Raw genomic sequence first — 22,793 nt, forward strand, 5'->3', positions numbered from 1 at the left:
GGTTAGTGCTAACTGCTGGTTGTACAATGGTAACATGATTTTTAAAATACCTAAAACATACAGTTAGTAAGTTATATGTGTGTGTGTGTGTTTATAAATGATATATTTTCTGACTCAAGGAACAAATGTTCTACTGACTAACATGGAAACATGACACATAAACATCGGTAAGTGGTTATGTTGGAGGCATATAACATATACTGTAGGTTCTCAGAGAGGGAGCACTTAACTTGGCCTAGAGATGGGTGTAAGTAAAGAGAGCCAAAATACTTCATATAAGAGTTGTGACCCTGGAAAGGAATTCCTTTTGATTGAAAAAGAGTCAAGTACAGGATGTCATCTACGTGACCCAATACAACTTCTAATTATAACATATTTATACTGAAAATGTACTCCATATTTCTATTTAAAACACTAATACATTTGAAAAATTAAAATATGTTTGAGGATATAAAAGTTAGTTTACAATTTTTAACCATGACAATTGTTTTCTCCATAGGTGTTCAAAGCAATGAATATCACACAAATTCGGAATCCTTCTCTGCCTCCTCCAGAAAAAATGCCTGAAGCCTATTCTGCAAAGGTTGCTCTTTTTGGTGCTGGGCCTGCAAGTATAAGTTGTGCTTCCTTTTTGGCTCGATTAGGCTACTCTGACATCACTATCTTTGAAAAACAAGAATATGTTGGTGGTTTAAGGTAATGCCTACACTTTTTTTCATGTTTATAGTATCAAAAATGATGGTGTAGGGGCACCTGGGTGGCTCAGTCATTAAGCGGCTGGCTGCCTTCGGCTCAGGTCATGATCCCAGGGTCCTGAAATGGAGTCCCGCATCAGGCTCCCTGCTCAGTGGGAAGCCTACTTCTCCCTCTCCCTCTCCCCCTGCTTGTGTTCCCTCTCTCGCTGTGTCTCTCTCTGTCAAATAAATAAAATTAAAAAAAAAAAATGACGGGGCAAAACAATTATGAATATTGTTGGTTCATAATCATATAGGAACTTCAAGCTCTCAGATCATATTTTAAATGTTCTTTTTCCAAATGCTCAATTTTGATTTCATTATTCACTTTAAATTTACAGTTGGCATTAAGCAATATTTATTTAAAAATTTCTCTGTCTAGTTCTGTGAATTTAAGATAAATCTCAGCAAAATATTTTATGGATGGAGGAACCAGTCATATAAAAACTCATTTCATCCCTGTGAATCTGTCTTTTAATGGAGATACATCTGAAAATTACAGAAATTAGAGATGGGAAAAACCTAGTTCTATAGAATATTAGACAATTCATTTTGTTGTGTACATAGACATGTTTTCCTGCTTACATATTTTGAATTTAAAATCTCTTAAGTTTTGCATTTGATTAAAATTATGTCAGAGTCTACTAAAACTGTCCCATTTTAATGTATATTTATGCAGTTTTCTTTACTAATATTTGATATTAATCAGCATCATTATTATAAATCAGGAGTCAGTCATAGTCTTTTATTCCCATGAAGATTCATTCATTGAAATGAAAAATACTTTGTATCAGTGACTTTCAGATATTCAAACCACACTTAGCAATTGGATGGAGGGGGGTGCCTGGGTGGCTCAGTTGGTTAATCATCTGACTTGATTTTGGCTCAGGTTATGATCTCAGGGTCCTGAGATCAAGCCCCACCTTGGGCTCTACACTCAGCAGGGACTCTGCGTGAGATTCTCCCTCTCTCTCTCCCTCTGCCTCTCCTCCCTGCACTCTCTCTCTAAAATAAATAAATAAATATTTTTAAAAAAAAGAAATTGGATGGAGAAGTTTGCTTCATTTAAAGTAAATAGAACTCTATAGTGAACATATATTACATTTGTGATTAGAATGAAATAAAGTTTATTATAAATAGGTAATGGGTATTGCTTAAAACATTTGATGTAAAAATGAGAAAGGATTTGGGTGGGAAGTTAATAATATTACTTAATTTATTGTGTTTTTCATAAATAGGTCATCTTGCATCAGAAAATCATGAATTATAAAATACTGTCATTTGGCATATCTGTTGTACTTAGCATTTAAGTGTAATGGCTATTGAACTATTCTCAAAGTGAGTTTATCATATTTAAACATCATAGGGAATACATTTAATCAAATTGTGACTAAAATTTGTGCTTATGTTTTTTATATTTTATGAAACCTATAAATTTGTGTCTATAATTATAAAATTTCAATATTGGTCAAATGACTATATGCTAAACCCAAGATAAGCTTGCATTAATATAGAACTATTTGATTAAATCATCAAGCCAAGGTATCATATAATAGGAAAACCTGTTGAAGAGGATCTGAAGCATAAAGTGAAGAAAAAATAACCTGATTCTCAAGAAATAATTATTTTTTCTGTATTGATGTTTCACCACCATGAGTTTTAAGGGATTACACATATTTTATAAAGTTTTTTTATTTATTCCTGGAATGTAAATACCTAATATATTATTTTGCTGGAATGATTTATCACCACAGCTTTATTAATTGGGAAAAACATAATCTATTAACAACATATGTATAAGCATTGTACATTTTTTTCAATTATACACATCAATGAATATGTGAGCTAATTTAAAAAATACAAACTTAATTGGTGTATACCCTAGTAGTCTAGGAAAAATCTTTTTGCCCCTTAATTGCATTTTCACAAGAAGCCTAAAATGGAACAGGCCCTGTTTGTGAATTATTCTGTGTGGACAATTTTGGCTTATTATTATGTTTGCTAGCATCTCCATCTCTTTGTAACTCAGATGCAGAATAGGCATTTCTAAATCATAGAAACTACCACTAAACTTGTGTATTTTTATGTATTTGCTGAGCATTTTCTAGTGGGACAGACTCTCCTGGATTAATGACCAAACATTTTTTAAATCCTTTTTTGATTTATTTTCTTTCCTTTGCCTTTGAATGTTCCCAGTATCTAGGGACAATATGAAATGTTGAATCAGCCTCTTGTGGACCATCCCGTGGAAGAGGTATTATGTGCCACTGTTACAGGATTATAAAAACTGACATGGAATTTAGCCAGCATTACAACCACAACCTTTTCCTGTTAATTTATTTTCTCACTTACAGATGCCTCTCATTCTCTTGTATCTTTAAAGTGGCTAAAAAAGATTAAATTAGCTTTGTATTTGAAATCAATTGCTTAAAGAGGTGATGTCAGGTTTTATCTTTCCTTCTCCTTTGCATCCAAACAGATTCTTTTATCCCTGGTGAACTAGTATCACAACCACTTTTTTAAAAAAAATCACTAGGGTTGGTGAAAGATAGCAAGGACTTAATCCCTATTGCGTTGAACATGATTGATTTTTTTGACGTTGCAACAATATTAAAATAATCAGTAGTTTTGCTTTCCTCCCACTGTGGCTTCTTTTTTCAGGACATGAGTTTAGAAAGGTTAAAGGGATTGGTATTATGGTAACAAAGAGAAATAAAGATGGTATTAACAGACTGTAAGTGTGCATGCATGCATATGTATATATATGTATGCACTTTTTAAAAATTAATATACATGAACTATGACATTTTTGTTATGTAGGATAGTCAGAGCAATGGTTTCCTTTGCTTCAGTTATTTCAAACATTTACACTATGTCTGTTGCATTTCGTATTGATTCACAATAAAAAAAAATGGGATTTAGGTGAAATAGTTATACCAATAGGAAATATTTTGAGAAAATATGTGATGTAACACAAATTTAAAGTGTGGTACCTGTACCATATACAGAGAAGCAAAGCTCTATTAAAGTGTAAGAATTGTGAGTTGAAAAGAATGGGAGTTGTTACAGGTAGATTCCATTTACTTGAAAGAAACATGAACATGGAAGAAAGTTCTTGTTTTGTTTGGTTTGGAGTTGTTACTGTTTTTAGGTTTTCTGACATTCCACTGACAGTGCTAAAGGATTTACAGTTGCCACAAGAAAAAATTTCTTTCAACACTTTAGATTGTTAGAAGAGCACAGATAGAGGAATAAAAGTTTGTTTTCATAAGCACAAAAAACTTGGGAAGTAATCCTTCCAGTCAAATTCTGTCTTTCATTATTTTATATCCCCTTTCTCACCAGATAGTCTTGCCAGTGATCTCATTTACTCTCATTGTTTCTGTTACCAGTTACATGCAAATTATTTAAAAATCTGTATTTGTCCTAACCTCTCTCTCTGTCCTGGCCATACATTCACATCTTGGACATCTCCTCTTATAAACTTCACTATAGCAGTATTGCTCCTCTTCCTGAGTTTCCTCTCTCAGTGGGTGGCATCACCAAGACATACGGGAGTTATTTGCACTACTCTTCAGTATCCTGGCAATTTATATTTTGTGAATACTTTTTAAGATGCCCTTTTATCCCTTCACCTCAAACATCTCACCACTACAGTGTAGCCTCCAAATAGTTCTCTTTGCTTGCTGATTTGTCTTTTTCAAATTCATTTTTCTTATAGTTTTCTAAATCTGATTATATCACTCTTCAACTTGAAATCTCAGTAGCTCCCCGTAATCTAGGAGACAGTGGATCTAGTTTGACACAAAAGCCATGACCTGATATTACCTACCTTTTCCTTCCCTCCCTTCCTCCCTTCCTCCCTTCCATTCTCCCTTCAATATTTATTGATCTCCTATGTGCTGGTCATTATCTCAGGCACTAGAGCTCAAAAATAGGCAAAGCAAAGTGCTTGTTCTCATGGGGCTTACACTCTAGTGATAGGAGGCAGACAATAACAAACAGTAAACCAAATATAGAATATGTCAGGTGATGATAAATTCATTAGGTTTTTTTTTTTTTTTTTCTTTTAAATGGCAGTTTAGTGATATGTACCCAGCACATCTGATGCCTGGAATAGATTTTTTTTTTTTAAACGTGCTTATTGTCTAGTCTATGTAATAAAGTTATTTTCAAAAAGAATTATGTAATAATCAGTAATAAAAATTATTTTGATTCCTTCCTATAAAACGAGACATTGACAATTGAAATAATTTCAATATTAAAGATATAGTTCACACAGTTTCACTATTTTAATTTTAATTTGAAAGACAAAAACTCCTCATAGTTGTTCAAAATTACAGAGTTGAAGTAATTCATACTGTGTCATGTCTATCTTTTATCACTTCCAAATCAACCGTTTAAACATTAGAACAGGTAATAGTAAGGGGTGGAGACACATGCTGCTTATGGGCAGTTGGAACAAGGAATGCTTATAATTGAATCAGCCTGTGCCAGTGGCCAGGGTTTAACTGGAATTTCCCACATTAACTTCCCTGTAGAGCTCAATGTTTATTAAAGAATGGGTAATAAAAATGGGACAATTTAAAGCTTATACACATACTACTAGAACTCTAAGCAACCATAGTGATTCTTTAGAATTTAGATCTACTGAAGATTTTTTGGGAGGGTGGGGAGACAGAATACCAGTGACATTGTTGAGAGCAGCTCATGGTGAAAATACAAAACAGGTTTATTTTAATCAGTCTTATAACTGTTTTAAATAGTCTAACTCAATACACCCCCTTATGGCCTGCACCTGGGTTTGGAATTATGCTGGTAAGGGAATAGAGATGATGGAATTTGGGGCTTGAGCAACGCATAAAATGGAATTGTCTGAGGGCCTGTGTTAGGATGGAGGACCCAAAGTTTAGTTTGGGGCATGATAAATCTGAGATGCCTATTAGACATCCAAGTGAACCTAAAGGTCTGGAATTTAGGTCTGAGGATAAAAATGTGAGATTTATTACATGTAGATGGCATTTAAAGCTCTGAGACAAGGAGGAATTCATCTAGTACTCAGGGAATCTGACTGCAGGGCTGTGGTGTTCCTGCTAAAGCCTCCTGCCACCACTCTGCTTCATTTGCCATTCCCTGAACACAGTATGCACTTTTGTCCTCCTCCCCTTTCTCTTCCTCCCCCTTGTCATTTTCTTTGTCCTCTGATGCCTTCCCTCTTCTCCACTTAACTGAAAGTTGATCATTTGTCACATTTCACCTGCCTGATTATCTCATCCCATAATAAGCTTCCCCTTCTTTGAAACACTCTGGCTCACATTGATATTTTACATTTGTCGAACAGTACTGCGTATGTGTGTCTATCTCCCTTCTGTCTGCTGACCTCATCCACTGGTGAATAAAATATGTCACAATTACAACTGTCCATATTCACCTCTCTGTGGTGCCCAGAGCATTATGATGAGTTTGAGATAGTGTGGCTGGAGTCCACAAGTCAGCTTAAGAGATTTTTATCTCTGACCTAGGCCCAAATTTACTCTTAAATATAATCTTATATCCTAACTAGATGGAAAGCTCCTTTAGTATAGGGCATTGATTTTATACTGTTAAATGTGTTATATTTTCTGTAGCGCTGAGCTTGGTATCTTGCTAATTGTTTTATGTATGAAAATTAATTGAATGGTTAAGTTCTTTAGTCACCAAAGAATGAAAAATCTGCATGTGCACTTTGGAAGACTTGGCACTGAATGATCCATGAGCTTCATCTTCAACAATTACTTATTTTACAAATTTATTTACATAATCCCTGGATATATCTCTTTCATTGCATGTACTACATTTTATTGTAATTATCTGTTTATGTAACTTTCTCCACCAGAAGGAGAGTATATTGAAAGTGGGAATTTGGTAAAATTCACCATCAAGTCACTGCAGCTAATGCTGTGTCTGGCACTTTGTAAATGCTTATTGAATAAGTAGATATCTGAATAAATGAATTACTATATGTTCATGAAAATATATAGCCTTTTTATTGCTATAAAACATTGAAGAGGTATTTGCCCTTAACTTTGGTACTCTATAAACTGTTACACTATTGAAATAATTATATTTTAGGACTCATTTTTTTAGGTGCAAACAGCGAGTGCTGATATTAAATAGGATTACTTTTTAATGACTGTATCCTTTTTTGGGGGGGACACCTATTGCTTTAATAGAAGATTGGTTTACTATAAAAAGTGTTCTATAAATCACATGAACTAATCCCATAATATCATAAACAGCATGGTAATACAAAGTTCAGATTTGAATTTGAACCAAGCTAGTGGTGTATTTGTGGAATATATATGTATGTGTGTATATGTATATATGTATATTAAACACTAAAAGTAGTTTCAGCTAATTTTTGTGGGTTTTTTTTTTAAGATTTTATTTATTTATTATTTGAGAGAGAGAGAGTGAGAGAGAGAGCGCAAGAGGGGGTAGGGTTAGAAGGAGAAGCAGACTCCCCGCCGAGCAGGGAGCCTGATGTGGGACTCGATCCCGGGACTCCGGGATCATGACCTGAGCCGAAGGCAGTCGCTTAACCAACTGAGCCACCCAGGCGCCCCAATTTTTGTGTTTTTAAGATTTTTTCTTAGGAATTCATAGCATTGTTAGTAGATAATTCAATTAAATACTTTAATAAACTTAAAAGTGTTGGAATTGCTTTTGACCAATTGTCTATTTATTGTTTTCCACTGTTTATATTTATTTACATATCATTGCTACTGTTTCTACTGTTGTTCATATAATATTGTGTCATGCATATAAAATTTGGATGTTCTCACACTCATATGATATGAAAATACTCTTAGAAAAGGTGCTTATTCCTTTAATACTGATCAATATAGACATGTTGCATTTTTTAAAGACTAGTGATTTTTTTCCACAAATGCTTCTTTTTCTTTTCTCAGTATTTCTGAAATCCCTCAGTTCCGGCTACCATATGATGCAGTGAATTTTGAGATTGAGCTTATGAAGGACCTTGGTGTAAAGGTAAATGGAAAACATAACACATGTGTATTGCTCAAAGAAAAAGGAGTAAGCTCTACACTAAAGATTAACAGCAAAATGTCACACATTTTAGGAAAGAACAATTAAAAGCTATACTAGGCAGAAGCAGAAAGATGCTTCTCCTTGCTTAGGGCATTTGTCTGTCTACTGTCTGAATGCCACTAGCCTGGAAAAGGGCAATCAATAGTTCTCATCTGGCACGCCTGCATGTGATTAATTGTCTGTAAGAAACAAATTCCTAAATTGCTTTAGGGGTTCACTGCAGCTAATAGAAGGATTTGGTTTCTTTAATCACATTTTTTTCATGCAAGTTGTATGCACTCTGAAACATTTGTATTTCACAATTTGAACCATAATTTCTTACAGAGATTTATTTTATTTATTGTATGTATAATGTCAGTAGTGTTAATGTGATAATCCTTTCTTAACATAAGCAGCAAATCAGCGTGGTAGAAAGCAATAGCTTTGTATTTTTCATTATTTTGTGAAGTAAATGTTCTTTTAAAGATGGTCAAAAGTTAACATTTATACTTTGACAATTTGTAGATATTCCTATTCCTTTCTATTAATTACAAGTATTATACTCTGGCTGTTCACTTGAACATATTGCTATTTTTGTTTCAAAAATGTTAATTATATATAGTAGTAGATATATACAGTATATTAATAAAGTACTGTGATTTACATAATACATTCTGTAAGTGCATGCAAAAGATATTTCGAAAAGTGATTAACAAACTCGTGGCTCTTGCATTTAGAAATAAAAACTAAAATAATCAAAAGGGGAAACACTAAAAACAATTATTTTGTGCTTTTACACTTTTAATTACATTTTGTTTGGCAGTGGTTGAGATGAAGCATTTGCACATAATCACTAAACAAAAAACCTTATAGCAAGTAAGTACACAGAACAAATATGCACAACTTTATGAAAGCTTGGCATTCAAAAATACTGTTCAAAATAGATCATTTAAGGATGATTATTTGATTTTTAAAAATATATTCTGAAAAGTTCTTTAAATGTCTTTCATTCTGAATACAAGTTCCTACCTAAATCTCAGTAAATAAGGAAAATATTTATTAGGACTTCAAACTAATATATTAAGTGTAAACTAATATACTGGGTGTTAGTACCAGTTGAAGATGAATCAGTAATGTATTAGGTGTTAGTACCAATTGAAGATGAATCAGAAATTAATTTAAAGTGCTTCTCAATTTACCTTATAAGTAATTGCAAAATCACATTCAATTTTTGCAGTGCCAGATATATTGCATAAATTAGGGCTTACCCATTACTCTCATTAGGAAGCCCATCAAGGACGTAGTAGTAGTGAATGTACTGAGTGCCGGAAAAATAGACATTTTAGCTTTAGTCATGCATCTTTTTAATTTTATAGTCAGATAACTTTGACAAAGTCAATTAATATCCCTAGATTTGGTCAATATCTGTTCAAAGGTAAAAGTGTGTACTACCATTTATGTAAAACATAAACTTATCTGCTTATATATGCAGAGGATGTCTCTGGAAAGAGAAGAATCTGATAGCATTAAGATTGCTTTTGGGAAGGTGTGGGAAGAATTTGTTACCATTTTGAACATTTGATTTTTAAACCTTGTGAATTTAATATAAAAAATTAGAACCTAAATTATTAATTTTTAATAAAAATTTTATTTATTTGAGAGAGAGACACCGAGAGAGGGAACAGAAGCAGGGGGAGCGGGAGAGAGAGAAGCAGGCTTCCTGCCAAGCAGGGAGCCCGATGCGGGGTTCGATCCCAGGACCCTGGGAATATGACCTGAACCGAAGGCAGATGCTTAACGACTGAGCCACCCAGGCGCCCCTAGAACCTAAATTAAAGAGGAGGTTAATACTCTATTGTCTACCTCTCAGGTTGTTTTAAGATGAGAAAGAGATATGTATTAAAACTTGCTTTGTAAAAATTGAATTGTATGTATAGTTACAAGGAGAGACAGCAATGAGATTCTTTTTCAGTTTTGAGGACTTGCAGGATAGGATACTTGCAGCTTTTATGACTTAACTTTAGCCATAAGAAGATAAATATTTTTTTAAAAGGTCTACATTTATTACCTCCTATTTCTCCTCACCAGATTTTTCTTAACGTCCCTTCTGTTTCTACTTCTCAGCTAACATTTTATATTTTTAAGTCAACAATAATTTCCTGGCAATGAAGTGAATTTTGCTCTAAGTTCATACTGTTTGACTCCTGTGCAGCATATGACACATTCTCATGTATGTGTGTATGTGTCTGTCTGTCTGTACATATGTATGTATGCATGCATTTTTGGCTTCCATGATCTACAGCGTTATCTTGGTTATTCAATTTTTCTTTCTAATAGGTTTGTTTCATTTATTCAACAGATAATAATTGAGAATTTACTTTTGCCAAGTAATAAAATAAGGACTATTCTAAAACCATTCTTTCAAACTCCAGTCCTGTATTCTTTTTTTTTTTTTTTGTAAGATTTATTTATTTATCTTAGAGAAAGAGAGAGACAAAGAGAGTGAGAGAGCACGAATGGGCAGAGGGGGAAGGGAACAGGGATAGAATCCCAAGCAGACACCCCACTGAGCATGGAACCCGATGTGGGGCTCAGTCCCACAACCGTGAGATCATGCCCTGAGCCAAAACCAAGAGTCAGATGCTTAACTGACTGAACCACCCAGGAGCCCCAAACTCTAGTCCTATATTCTTAGTAGTTGAATGAGCACATCTATCATTCAAATACCATTAACTCATCATACCCAAAGCCAAATTTAATTCATCTTTACTCCCAACTATGTTCTTAGTTAAATTTACTGTTGGATAATTTCAGTTTATTTCATATCTATATAGCTTGGTTATTCTTAATTTAAAATTTTTACATTTTTCTAGTCAGATATTGTCACCAAAAATAATGAGACTTTTATCTGCTCTCTATTTGTACATAATCTATTTTTTCTTACACTATTTCATTGGCTGGAATCTCTAGTATGTTATAAAAGAGTATTAATACATGACATCTTTTTTTGTCTCTGAGATAACATTTTTAATCATATTGAACAGATATTTTATTTTTCTAGACTTAGAATATTAAAATTTTATTTATTTTTTTATTTTAATGGTGGAGGGGTGTTAATTTTTTTAAATGCCATTTTAAAGACCTCTCCTACTCCCCCTGCTTGTGTTCCTGCTCTCGCTATCTCTCTGTCAAGTAGATAAATAAAAAAAATAAATAAATAAAGACCTTATATTCGGTTAACGTATTGAATTAGGGTTTGTCTACCTCTCAGGTTGCATTCTGGAATGTATCCACTTTGCATTCTGGAATGTATCCACTTTTGCACTGTTTTATTATATCTGTACATATACATTTGCTCTGTTAGTCTTTTTAAAGATTTTCTTTTTCCTACATTTATTTATGTAATTGATTTTAAAACTGGAAATATAGCAGGGGATAGTCAAATACCGTTGCTATCCTTACAGAGTTTCAAATCTACTGAAAGCCTGTTTTTATTTGCTTTATTTATTTGTGTTTGTTATCTTTGTAAGGTTTTGGTAATAGAATTATGGTAGCCTTATAAAAATAAATTTCCAGCATTTTATTATTTTCTTATTGGTAAGAATATTGCCAGAATTTTATTATTTTCTTGTTGGTAAGAATATTGCCTTGAGACTTAACTATTTTACTAAATTTGAAAATACTGTGTTTCTGACCTCAAAGCCTTTTTATGAGAGATGGAACTTTGACATTTTTTTTTAATTTGTTCTAAAGTTTATTTATTTAAGTAATCTCTTCACCAAACATGGGGCTCAAACTCACAACCCTGAGATCAAGAGCTGCATGATCCACCAACTGAACCAGTTAGGTGCCCCTGGATTTTTTTTTTTTTTAATGCTTATCAGTCTTTTCACCTATTTCATTCTCACGTCAATTGGCCAATATATATTTTCCTAGGAAAATTTGTTTCACTGAGACTTTTGGATTAATTAGCGTAGATTTAAATATGTTATCAACTATACAATAAAAATATCTCATCTGTGCTTCAGATTATATTTGCTTTTGCATTTCTAAACTTATACGTAGATTTAAACATGTTATCAACTATACAATAAAAATATCTCATCTGTGCTTCAGATTGTATTTGCTTTTGCATTTCTAAACTTATACATTATATTTTCTTAAGTTTTTTTTCTTGATAAGAGTAGGTAGTAGTTTCTATTAATGTATTCTTTAAAAGAACTAGCTCTGTTTTATGTTTTCTTATTCCCTAATTAATTCTTTCTTCCTGCCATCCTTATACTTATTTATTATTCTTTTTTAATGTCTTGAGTTGTATACTTTTTATTTTTCCAGATTGAATAATTAAACCACTTTATATTATTAATTTCTTTTTGAATAAACCCTTGTCAGCATCTGTATGTTTTCATTAGTATATTATTGTTCTTTTTCTTCAATAATTATAGTTTTGTTTTGTTTTTTCCTTTTACACAGAATTGTTTAGGGTAATATTTTTATTTGTTCATGTATTTTTGTGATAGACTTCAAATTTTTGTTTTTTTTATTTTACTTATCAGTATATATAATTTTTAAATTCTCAAGTATACTGTTTATTTTGCTTCAAATCTAGTATAATAAAATTTGTTAGAAGAAATAGCATCTTAGCTATATTTTTTATAAAATCTCTGTATTTTATAATAAAAATTTTAATATAGATCACTGAAAATTATTTTTAACCCTAGCAGACTATAACAGTCTCTTATGATATTTATGTTAGACAGTGTCACTAACTTTTATATTAAATACCCTTTTTTTCTTTGTTTTGCAATTCAGAGACTAGGTGGATATAAATATTTTTGTTTCAATCTTTACAGTATTTCTAATGACTTCATTATTAAAAGCTAAAAATGTAAATCTGCATAAACATCTTGTACTTTTCTAAATATTTTTAATCATCATACATTACATCATTAGTTTTTGATGTAGTGTTTAGTGTTCCCTGATTCATTGTTTGTGTATAACACCCAGTGCTCCATTCAATACATGCCCTCTTTAATACCCATCACCAGGGGCGCCTGGGTGGCTCAGTCGTTAAGCGTCTGCCTTCAGCTCAGGTCATGATCCTAGGGTCCTGGGATCGAGCCCCACATCGGGCTGCCTGCTTGGCAGGAAGCCTGCTTCGCCCTCTCCCACTCCCCCTGCTTCTGTTCACTCTCTCGCTGTGTTTCTCTCTGTCAAATAAATAAATAAAATCTTTAAAAAAAAAAAAAATTCCCATCACCAGGCTAACCCATCCCCCCATCCCCTCCCCTCTAGAACCCTCAATTTGTTTCTCAGAGTCCATAGTCTCTCATGGTTCGTAGCCCCCTCCGATTTCCCCCCTTCATTTTTCCCCTCCTACTATTTTCTTTTCTTTTCTTTTCTTTTTTTTTTTTAACATTTACTTTATTATTTGTTTCAGAGGTGCAGGTCTGTGATTCATCAGTCTTACACAATTCACAGAGCTCACCATGGCACATACCCTCCCCAATGTCCATCACCCAGCCACCCCATCCCTCCCACCCCCCACCATTCCAGCAACCCTCAGTTTGTTCCCTGAGATTAAGAATTCCTCATATCAGTGAGATCATATGATACATGTATTTCTCTGACTGACTGACTTCGTTCAGATAATACCCTCCAGTTCCATTCACATCATTGCAAATGGCAAGATTTCATTTTTCTTGATGGCTGCATAATAGTCCATTGTGTGTGTGTGTATATATATATATATATATATATATATATATACACATATATACCACATCTTCTTTATCCATTCATCTGTTGATGGACATCTAGGCTCTTTCCATAGTTTGGCTATTGTGGACATTGCTGCTATAAACATTGGGGTGCACGTACTCCTTTGGATCACTACATTTGTATCTTTAGGGTAAATACCCAGTAGTGCAATTGCTGGGTCATACAGTAACTCTACAACTTTTTGAGGAACCGCCATACTGTTTTCCAGAGTGGCTGCGCCAGCTTGCATTCCCACCAACACTGTAAGAGGGTTCCCCTTCTCTGCATCCTCACCAACATCTGTCATTTCCTGACTTGTTAATTTTAACCATTCTGACTGGCGTGAAGTGGTATCTCATTGAGGTTTTGATTTGGATTTCCCTGATGCCAAGCAATGTTGAGCACTTTTTCATGTGTCTGTTGGCCATTTGGATGTCTTCTTTGGAAAAATGTCTGTTCATATCTTCTCCCCATTTCTTGATTGGATCATTTGTTCTTTGGGTGTTGAGTTTGATAAGTTCTTTATAGATTTTGGGTACGAGCCCTTTATTTGATATGTCATTTGCAAATATCTTCTCCCATTCTGTCGGTTGTCTTTTGGCTTTGTTGACTGTTTCTTTTGCTGTGCAAAAGCTTTTTATCTTGATAAAGTCCCAATTTTTGCCCTGGCATCTCTTGCCTTTGGCGATGTTTCTAGGAAGAAGTTGCTGTGGCTGAGGTCGAAGAGGTTGCTGCCTGTGTTCTCCTCTAGGTTTTTGATGGACTCCTGTCTCACATTTAGGTCTTTCAACCATTTTGAGTCTATTTTTGTGTGTAGTGTAAGGAAATGGTCCAGTTTCATTCTTCTGCATGTGGCTGTCCAATTTTCCCAGCACCGTTTGTTGAAGAGACTGTCTTTGTTCCATTGGACATTCTTTCCTGCTTTGTCGAAGATTAGTTGACCATAGAGTTGAGGGTCCATTTCTGGGCTCTCTATTCTGTTCCATTGATCTATGTGTCTGTTTTTGTGCCAGTACCATACTGTCTAGATGATTACAGCTTTGTAATAGAGCTTGAAGTCTGGAATTGTGATGCCACCAGCTTTGCTTTTCTTTTTCAACATTCCTCTGGCTATGTGGGGTCTTTTCTGGTTCCATACAAATTTTAGGATTATTTGTTCCATTTCTTTGAAAAAAGTGGATGGCATTTTGATAGGGATTGCATTAATGTGTAGATTGCACTAGGTAGCATTGACATCTTCACAATATTTGTTCTTCCAATCCATGGGCATGGAACGTTTTTCCATTTCTTTGTGTCTTCCTCAATTACTTTCATGAGTATTTTATAGTTTTCTGAGTACAGATTCTTTGCCTCTTTGGTTAGATTTATTCCTAGGTATCTTACGGTTTTGGGTGCAATTGTAAATGGTGGTGTATAGAAATGTCTTGTTGGTGTATAGAAATGCAACTGATTTCTGTGCATTGATTTTATGTACTGCCACTTTACTGAATTCCTGTATGAGTTCTAGCAGTTTTGGGGTGGAGTCTTTTGGGCTTTCCACATACAGTATCATATCATCTGCAAAGAGTGAGAGTTTGACTTCTTCTTTGCTGATTTGGATGCCTTTTATTTCTTTTTGTTGTCTGATTGCTATGGCTAGGACTTCCAATACTATGTTGAATAGCAGTGGTGATAGTGGACATCCCTGCCGCGTTCCTGACCTTAGGGGGAAAGCACTCAGTTTTTCCCCATTGAGAATGATATTCGCTGTGGGTTTTTCATAGATGGCTTTTATGATATTGAGGTATGTACCCTCTATCCCTATGCCCTTGAAGAGTTTTGATCAAGAAAGGATGCTGTACTTTGTCAAATGCTTTTTCTGCATCTATTGAGAGGATCATATGGTTCTTGTTCTTTCTTTTATTAATGTATTGTATCACATTGATTGATTTGTGGATATTGAACCAACCTTGCAGCCCAGGGATAAATCCCACTTGGTCATGGTGAATAATCCTTATAATGTACTGTTGGATCCTAATGGTTAGTATTTTAGTGAGAATTTTTGCATCCATTATTCATCAAGGATATTGGTCTGTAATTCTCCTTTTTGATGGGGTCTTTGTCTGGTTTTGGGATCAAGGTAATGGTGGCCTCATAAACGAGTTTGGAAGTTTTCCTTCCATTTCTATTTTTTGGAATACTTGCAGAAGAATAGGTATTAATTCTTCTTTAAATGTTTGGTTGAATTCCCCTGGGAAGCCATCTGTCCCTGGGCTTTTGTTTGTTGGGAGATTTTTGATGACGGCTTCAATTTCCTTAGTGGTTATAGGTCTGTTCAGGTTTTTTTATTTCTTCCTGGTTCAGTTTTGGTAGTTGATACATCTCTAGGAATGCATCCATGTCTTCCAGATTATCTAATTTGCCAGCATATAGTTGCTCATAAAATGTTCTTATAATTGTTTCTATTTCTTTGGTGTTGGTTGTGATCTTTCCTCTTTCATTCATTATTTTATTTATTTGGGTCATTTCTCTTTTCTTTTTGATAAGTCTGGCCAGGGGTTTATCAATCTTATTAATTCTTTCAAAGAACCAGCTCCTAGTTTCGTTGATCTGTTCTACTGTTCTTTAGGTTTCTGTTTCATTGATTTCTGCTCTGATCTTTATTATTTCTCTTCTTTTGCTGGGTTTAGGCTTTATTTGCTGTTCTCTCTCCAGCTCCTTTAGGTGTAGGTTAGGTTGTGTATTTGACCTTTCTTGTTTCTTGAGAAAGGCTTGTATTGCTATATACTTTCCTCTTAGGACTGCCTTTGCTGCATCCCAAAGATTTTGAACAGTTGTGTTTTCATTTTCATTTGTTGCCATGAATTTTTTTAATTCTTCTTTAATTTCCTGGTTGACCTATTATTCTTTAGTAGGATGCTCTTTAGCCTTCATGTATTTGAGTTCTTTCTGACTTTCCTCTTGTGATTGAGTTCTAGTTTCAAAGCACTGTGGTCTGAAAATATGCAGGGAATGATCCCAGTCTTTTGGTACCGGTTGAGACCTCTGATTTATGACCTAGGATGTGATCTATTCTGAAGAATGTTCCATGGGCACTAGAGAAGAATGTGTATTCTGTTGCTTTGGGATGGAACGTTCTGAAAATATCTGTGAAGTCCATTTGGTCCAGTGTGTCATTTAAAGTCTTTATTTCCTTGTTGATCTTTTGTGTAGATGATCTGTTCATTCAGTGAGGGGATATTAAAGTCCCCCACTATTACTGTATTGTTGTAGATGTGTTTCTATGCTTTTGTTATTAATTGGCTTATATACTTGGCTGCTCCCATGTTAGGGGCATAGATATTTATAATTGTTAGATCTTGTTGTTGGATAGACCCTTTAAGTATGATATAGTGTCCTTCCTCATCTCTTATTATACTCTTCGGTTTATTTTATTATTATTATTTCTTAAAGATTTTACTTATTCACTTGAGACACAGAGATACCAAGACAGAGAGAGAGAGAGCATGAGTAGGGAGAGAGGCACAGGGAGAGGGAGAAGCAGGCTCCGTGACGAGCCAGGAGCCCAATGTGGGGCTCGATCCCAGGACCCTGGGATCATGACCTGAGCCAAAGGCAGACGCTTAACCATCTGAGCCACCCAGGTGCCCCTAGTCTTTGGTTTAAAATCTAACTTGTCTGATATAAGGATTGCCACCCCAGCTTTCTTTTGATGTCCATTAGCCTGGTAAATGGTTTTCCACTGCCTCACTTTCAATCTGGAGGTGTCTTTGGGTCTAAAATGAGCCCTTTGCATACAGCATATCAATGGGTCTTGTGTTTTTATCCAATCTGGTAGCCTGTGTCTTTTGATTGGGGCATTTAGCCCATTTACATTCAGGGTAACTTTTGAAAGACATGAATTTAGTGCCATCGCATTGCCTGTAAGGTGACTTACTGTGTATTGTCTGTGTTCCTTTTTGGTCTATGTTACTTTTAGGCTCTCTCTTTGCTTAGAGGACCCCTTTCAATATTTCTTGTAGGGCTTGTTTGGTATTTGCAAATTCTTTTAGTTTTTGTTTGTCCTGGAAGCTTTTTATCTCTCCTTCAATTTTCAATAACAACCTGGCTGGATATATATTCTTGGCTACATATTTTTCTCATTTAGTGCTCTGAATATATCATGCAAGTCCTTTCTGACCTGCCAGGTCTCTGTGAATAGGTCCATTGCCAATCTAATGTTTCTACCATTGTAGGTTACAGACCTCTCATCCCGAGCTGCTTTCAGGATTTTCTCTTTGTCTCTGAGACTTGTAAGTTTTACTATTAGTGTTGGGGTGTTGACCTATTTTTATTGATTTTGAGGGGGGTTCTCTGTGCCTCCTGGATTTTGATTCCTGTTTACATCTCCAAATTAGGGAAGTTCTCTGCTATAATTTGCTGCAATATACCTTCTGCCCCTCTCTCTCTTTCTTCTTCTTCTGGGATCCCAATTATTCTCATATTGTTTCTTCTTATTGTATCACTTATCTCTTGAATTCTGCCCTCGTGATCTAGTAGTTGTTTATCTCTCTTTTCTCAGCTTCTTTATTCTCCATCATTTGGTCTTCTATATTACTGATTCTCTCTTCTGCCTCATTTATTCTAGCAGTTAGAGTCTCCCCTTTTTTTTAAAAAAAAGATTTTAATTATTTATTTGACAGAGACAGTGAGAGAGGGAACACAAGCAGAGGGAGTGGGAGAGGGAGAAGCAGGCTTCCTGTGGAGCAGGGAGCCTGATATGGGGCTCGATCCCAGGACCCTGGGATCATGACCTGAGCTGAAGGCAGATGCTTAATGACTAAGCCACCCAGGCGCCCCTAGAGTCTCCATTTTTTATTGCACCTCATTAATAGCCTTTTTGATTTCGACTTGGTTAGATTTTAGTTCTTTTATTTCTCCAGAAACGGTTTCTTTAGTATCTTCCATGCTTTTTTCAAGCCCAGCTAGTATCTTTATAATCATCATTCTGACCTCTAGTTCCGATATCTTACTAATGTCTGTATTGATTAGGTCCCTGGCAGTCGGTACTGCCTCTTGTTCTTTTTTTTGAGGTGTGTTTTTCCCTCTTGTCATTTTGTCCAGAGGAGAAGAGATGAATGAGAGAACAAAATGCTCACAGGTAACAATGACCCCAGAAAAATATACACTAAACAATTCAGAAGAGACCTGAAACCAGGGGATAAGAAAGTGAAAGGAAGAAAAAAGAAAAAAGAAAAGGAATATGATGAAATATGATCAGGCTGGTGGATAGATCAGTGCCACACACTAGATTTTGGGCGTATTTTAGTCTGTTAGAAGAAAGTGCCTCCCAAAATTTTAAAGAAAGAAAAAACTATATATGTACAAAAATATGGGTAAATATGATGAAAGGTTGGAATATTAATGTAAAGATGAAAATTATAAAGGATTTTATAAAAGGAATTGATAAGATAAGAATTTGGTTGAAAAAAGAAAGAAGAGAAATTAAAAAAAAAAAGAACAAAGGGAGAGAATGTGATCAGGCACGAGACTAGAACAAAGCCATACACTAGAGATTTAGGGTATATTTTGGTCTTTTAGAAGAAACCGTATCCCAAAATTTTAAAGAGAGAACAACTGGTAAATATATAATATATGTATATATACACCAAAAATAAGGTTAACTAGTATGAAGGGATAGAATATGACTCTAAAAATTAAAAATAGATTTTTGAAAAAGGGATTGATAAGATGTTGGTCGAAAAAGGGAAAGGAAGAATTAAAAAAAAATAGAAAAAGAAAAAAAGAAAATTAAAAAAAATGAACTTTGAAAGACTAAAGAATCAAGGGAAAAAAGCCATGAGTTCTATGTGCTGTATTCCCCTAGTCCTGGCATTCTGCTGTTCTCATTGATCGGTAAACTTGGTCTTGGTTGGCTGTTCTTGCTGATCTTCTAGGGGAGGGGCCTGTTGCAATGATTCTCAAATGTCTTTGCCGGAGACGGAATTGCCCCAGCCTTGCCAGGGCTGGGCTAAGTAATCTGCTTGGGTTTGCTCTCAGGAGCTTTTGTTCCCTGCAAGCTTTCCATACACCTTCGGAGGACAAGAGTGAAAATGGTGGGCTCCCAAACTCCACCCCAGAGGAGCCAAGAACTCGCGGCCCCACTCCTCAGTGAGCCCCCAGAGAAAAGCAGTCACTCACTCCCCTCTCCCTGGTCTCCAGCCACACTCGTGCTCACCCGGCCTGTGACTGAGCGTTTCTATCTCTGGCATCCGACCGCGTGTGGAGTCTCCAAACCCAGTAGATCCCTGCAGTTCTCTCCCATGCAGCTCCTCCTGGGGAAGGAAGGGGAGTCTCCCTGGATCTGCCGCTTTTGGGTCCCTGCTGGAAAAGCAGTGGCCCGACTGTCCCCCAGATCACGGTTTATGGCAACCCCGTGCTAAAAGCCCACTCCTCGGCTCTGTCTCTGCAGTCGGCTTCCCTGCTCCAATACCTGGGAGCTCTTCTGCACTCAGGCACCCCCAGTCTTTCTGTGACCCCAAGGGTCCTGAGACCACACTGTCCCAGCGAGGGTTCCACCCCCCGCTTAGCCACTGGAGTGACGTCCCTCAACAGAGCCAACTTCTAAAAGTTCCGATTTTGTGCTCCGCTGCTCTGTCACTTGCTGGTATTGGCTGATGGAGGCTTCCTCCCCCCACGGTCTATCTTCCCGAATATCGCCTCGGATTCACTTCTCCGCACATCCTACCTTCCAGAAAGTGGTCGCTTTTCTGTTCAGAGAGTTGCTGCTATTCTTTTCTTTGATCTCCTGTTGAGTTTGTAGGTGTTCAGAATGGTTTGATCACTATCTAGCTGAATTCCTGGGACCAGATGACATTTAGGTCTCCTACTTCTCTGCCATCTTGCTCCTCCTCTCTAAATATTTTTATATTTGACATTTCTCAAAATATTTTGATAGAATTTAATTAAACTTAATTTACTAGGCATGTCTTCTGCTTCCTAATTTGAGTGAAAATACCTAACTCAGAACTCACTCATGATAACCTCTCAACAGCATCTTGTTTCTTATTATAGTTATTTGAAGCATTTCTATTATTGGATGTTATTGGAAAACTAATATAAAATCATATCATAACTCTACTGGAAGGAGAGAAATATGTATTTCAATATCTGACAAAATAATTTTTGTGTCTGAAGAAAGCTAAATATTATTTTTAAAATTCTTCCTTCTGATCTCTTATCTTAGGTATTCTGGAAATATTTTATCTGTTTAGCCAAATATTCTATCAAAAATATGAAGAGCGGGGCACCTTGGTGGCTCTAGGTGGCTCAGTCGTTAAGCATCTGCCTTCTGCTCAGGTTGTGATCCCAGGGTCCTGGGATTGAGCCCTGCATCAGGCTCCCTGCGCAGCGGGAAGCCTACTTCTCCCTCTCCCACTCCCCCTGCTTGTGTTCCCTCTCTCACTGTGTCCCTGTCACCTCATAAATAAAATCTTAAAAAAAAAAATGTGAAGAGCATGTACACTGTTATCTGTATTTTTTAATAATCTGTATTTTTTAATATATTTTCTTTGAAGAAAGAGTTACAAAAAAAGTTGTAAACCTTTATCTACATTACAAATATTATTATATATATGAAGACATATTATGTATGTGTGAAGAAAGTTCCCTTAAGTCCCAAAGGGGATATTAGATGGAACTCTGGCTCAGGGCTTACTATATTTAGCCCTTATATCGGAATAGTAATAATTCTTATTCTGAGCTTGAAGTGGAGTGAATTTATTCTGAATTTAGTTAAGAAGCTTGAGTACTCAGTCCTGTATTACTAAAGCCACTAGAGGAAGGTACAATGTATGTTGTAATCCATGTTTAAAAAAATCAAGATGTAAAAATATTACATATATAGAATTACAGAAGAATAAAAGGAACAAAAACACAAGGAAAATGCTGCCCATGTGATATTTTCCTAGCATGATATTTAACAAATAATATTAGGATTTCATAGTATATCAGCCACAGGAACGTTTTCAATATTTGTAATTGTCTTATAATACTAGTTTTAGTTACATGTTACACATTTCAGCTCAGTTTCCCAAGGCATAATGTAAGCAAAATTTTAACTTTTTTTGTCGAAGAATCTTTCTCCTTGTTCTTTCTGACTGAGAGTTAGTTATTGATCAGATGACAAATGTTTGGGAGTCCGAGGCTTTTAGAAAAGGGAAGTTTGACTGGATTCCCCAGCACAGACAGAGAAGAGTTCTCATGCCTGTCACTCTACTGAATTTTGTTACTATTGCTCTGTCTCATTTGCATCATGGAGCTACTGCTCAATGATGGCTATTATCCATCTTTCTCACAACGTTCGTCCACAGTATAATAAAATCTTCCTGGTTCCAGTACCAGTATATTAACACCAAGAGTCAAGCTACTTGTGTTTCCAGTTTTCAATACACTAAAGTATAATTCAACTTTTTTTTTTTGTTCTTCCCCAGTTGCATACTATTGCCTACTAAGGTGGAAACAGGCTGTAGAAATATAAAATATCTGTACTTTTTCCTGTACATTATAAACTCAGACATCTTCACTCCACTAGAGTAGAAGGATTGGGATGTCATTGTCTTCATTTGATAAATCACATAATGCAACTACTAAACTAAACTGCTGTGCACACACACACACAACCTCAGGAAGGATGGGGGTCTTTTCTGAATCTTTTTGCTGAGGCAGTAGATAAACTAACCTTAAAGTCAGGGAGTCTGAGGACCACTTCCATGAATTAACCCATCAGCAGGACATTCCACTGCTCAACTTTGGAATGTATTTTTATTCTACTTGCTAAAACTTTATTTAGAATGTTTGGACCTAGTGTTCTTTTATGTCTTTCCTTTATTGTATATTGGTAATAAGGTTAATTTTTTCATACAGTAAACAGTAGAACTTTCTGTATGATCAGAAATAGTTTAATAAAAGAAAAAATCTATTCTTAAAAATTAGTATAAATTGAAATTCAGAAACTTCAATATTAGATTATTTTGGAGTGTTTAATTCTAATACAAATACACACTATTAGATACTACAGAGCACCTTTAATAGTACATGTTTACTTGATGTTTTAATTTGTTCTATGGTATTTGATATGTTCCAGAGTTCTGAATGTTAGTTATTAATCTCACCTTGTTTGTCCTCTGCTTATAAACTTTCAAACACTTATTCTATCTCCCAATATAAAAGTAGAATTAGTATTTTAGGAGAGCAAAATGGCCCTTTATG

At 35.3% G+C, this 22,793-nt stretch overlaps 1 protein-coding gene across 2 annotated transcripts in view; it reads left to right on the forward strand.

Moving 5' to 3' along the window:
• DPYD (dihydropyrimidine dehydrogenase) overlaps positions 1-22,793 on the forward strand; it is an 802,992-nt gene that overhangs the window by 237,523 nt on the left and 542,676 nt on the right. For both annotated transcript variants that reach the window (XM_035017962.1, XM_035017963.1), the window contains exons 6-7: positions 500-696; positions 7,685-7,766. In XM_035017962.1, the coding sequence (XP_034873853.1) occupies positions 500-696; positions 7,685-7,766 (279 nt within the window). The remainder of the gene's footprint in view (positions 1-499; positions 697-7,684; positions 7,767-22,793) is intronic.

The sequence above is a fragment of the Mirounga leonina genome, unplaced genomic scaffold (genome assembly GCF_011800145.1).
Source record: "Mirounga leonina isolate KUSES-001 unplaced genomic scaffold, KU_Mleo_1.0 Mir_173, whole genome shotgun sequence".
Taxonomy (NCBI): Eukaryota; Metazoa; Chordata; class Mammalia; order Carnivora; family Phocidae; genus Mirounga; species Mirounga leonina.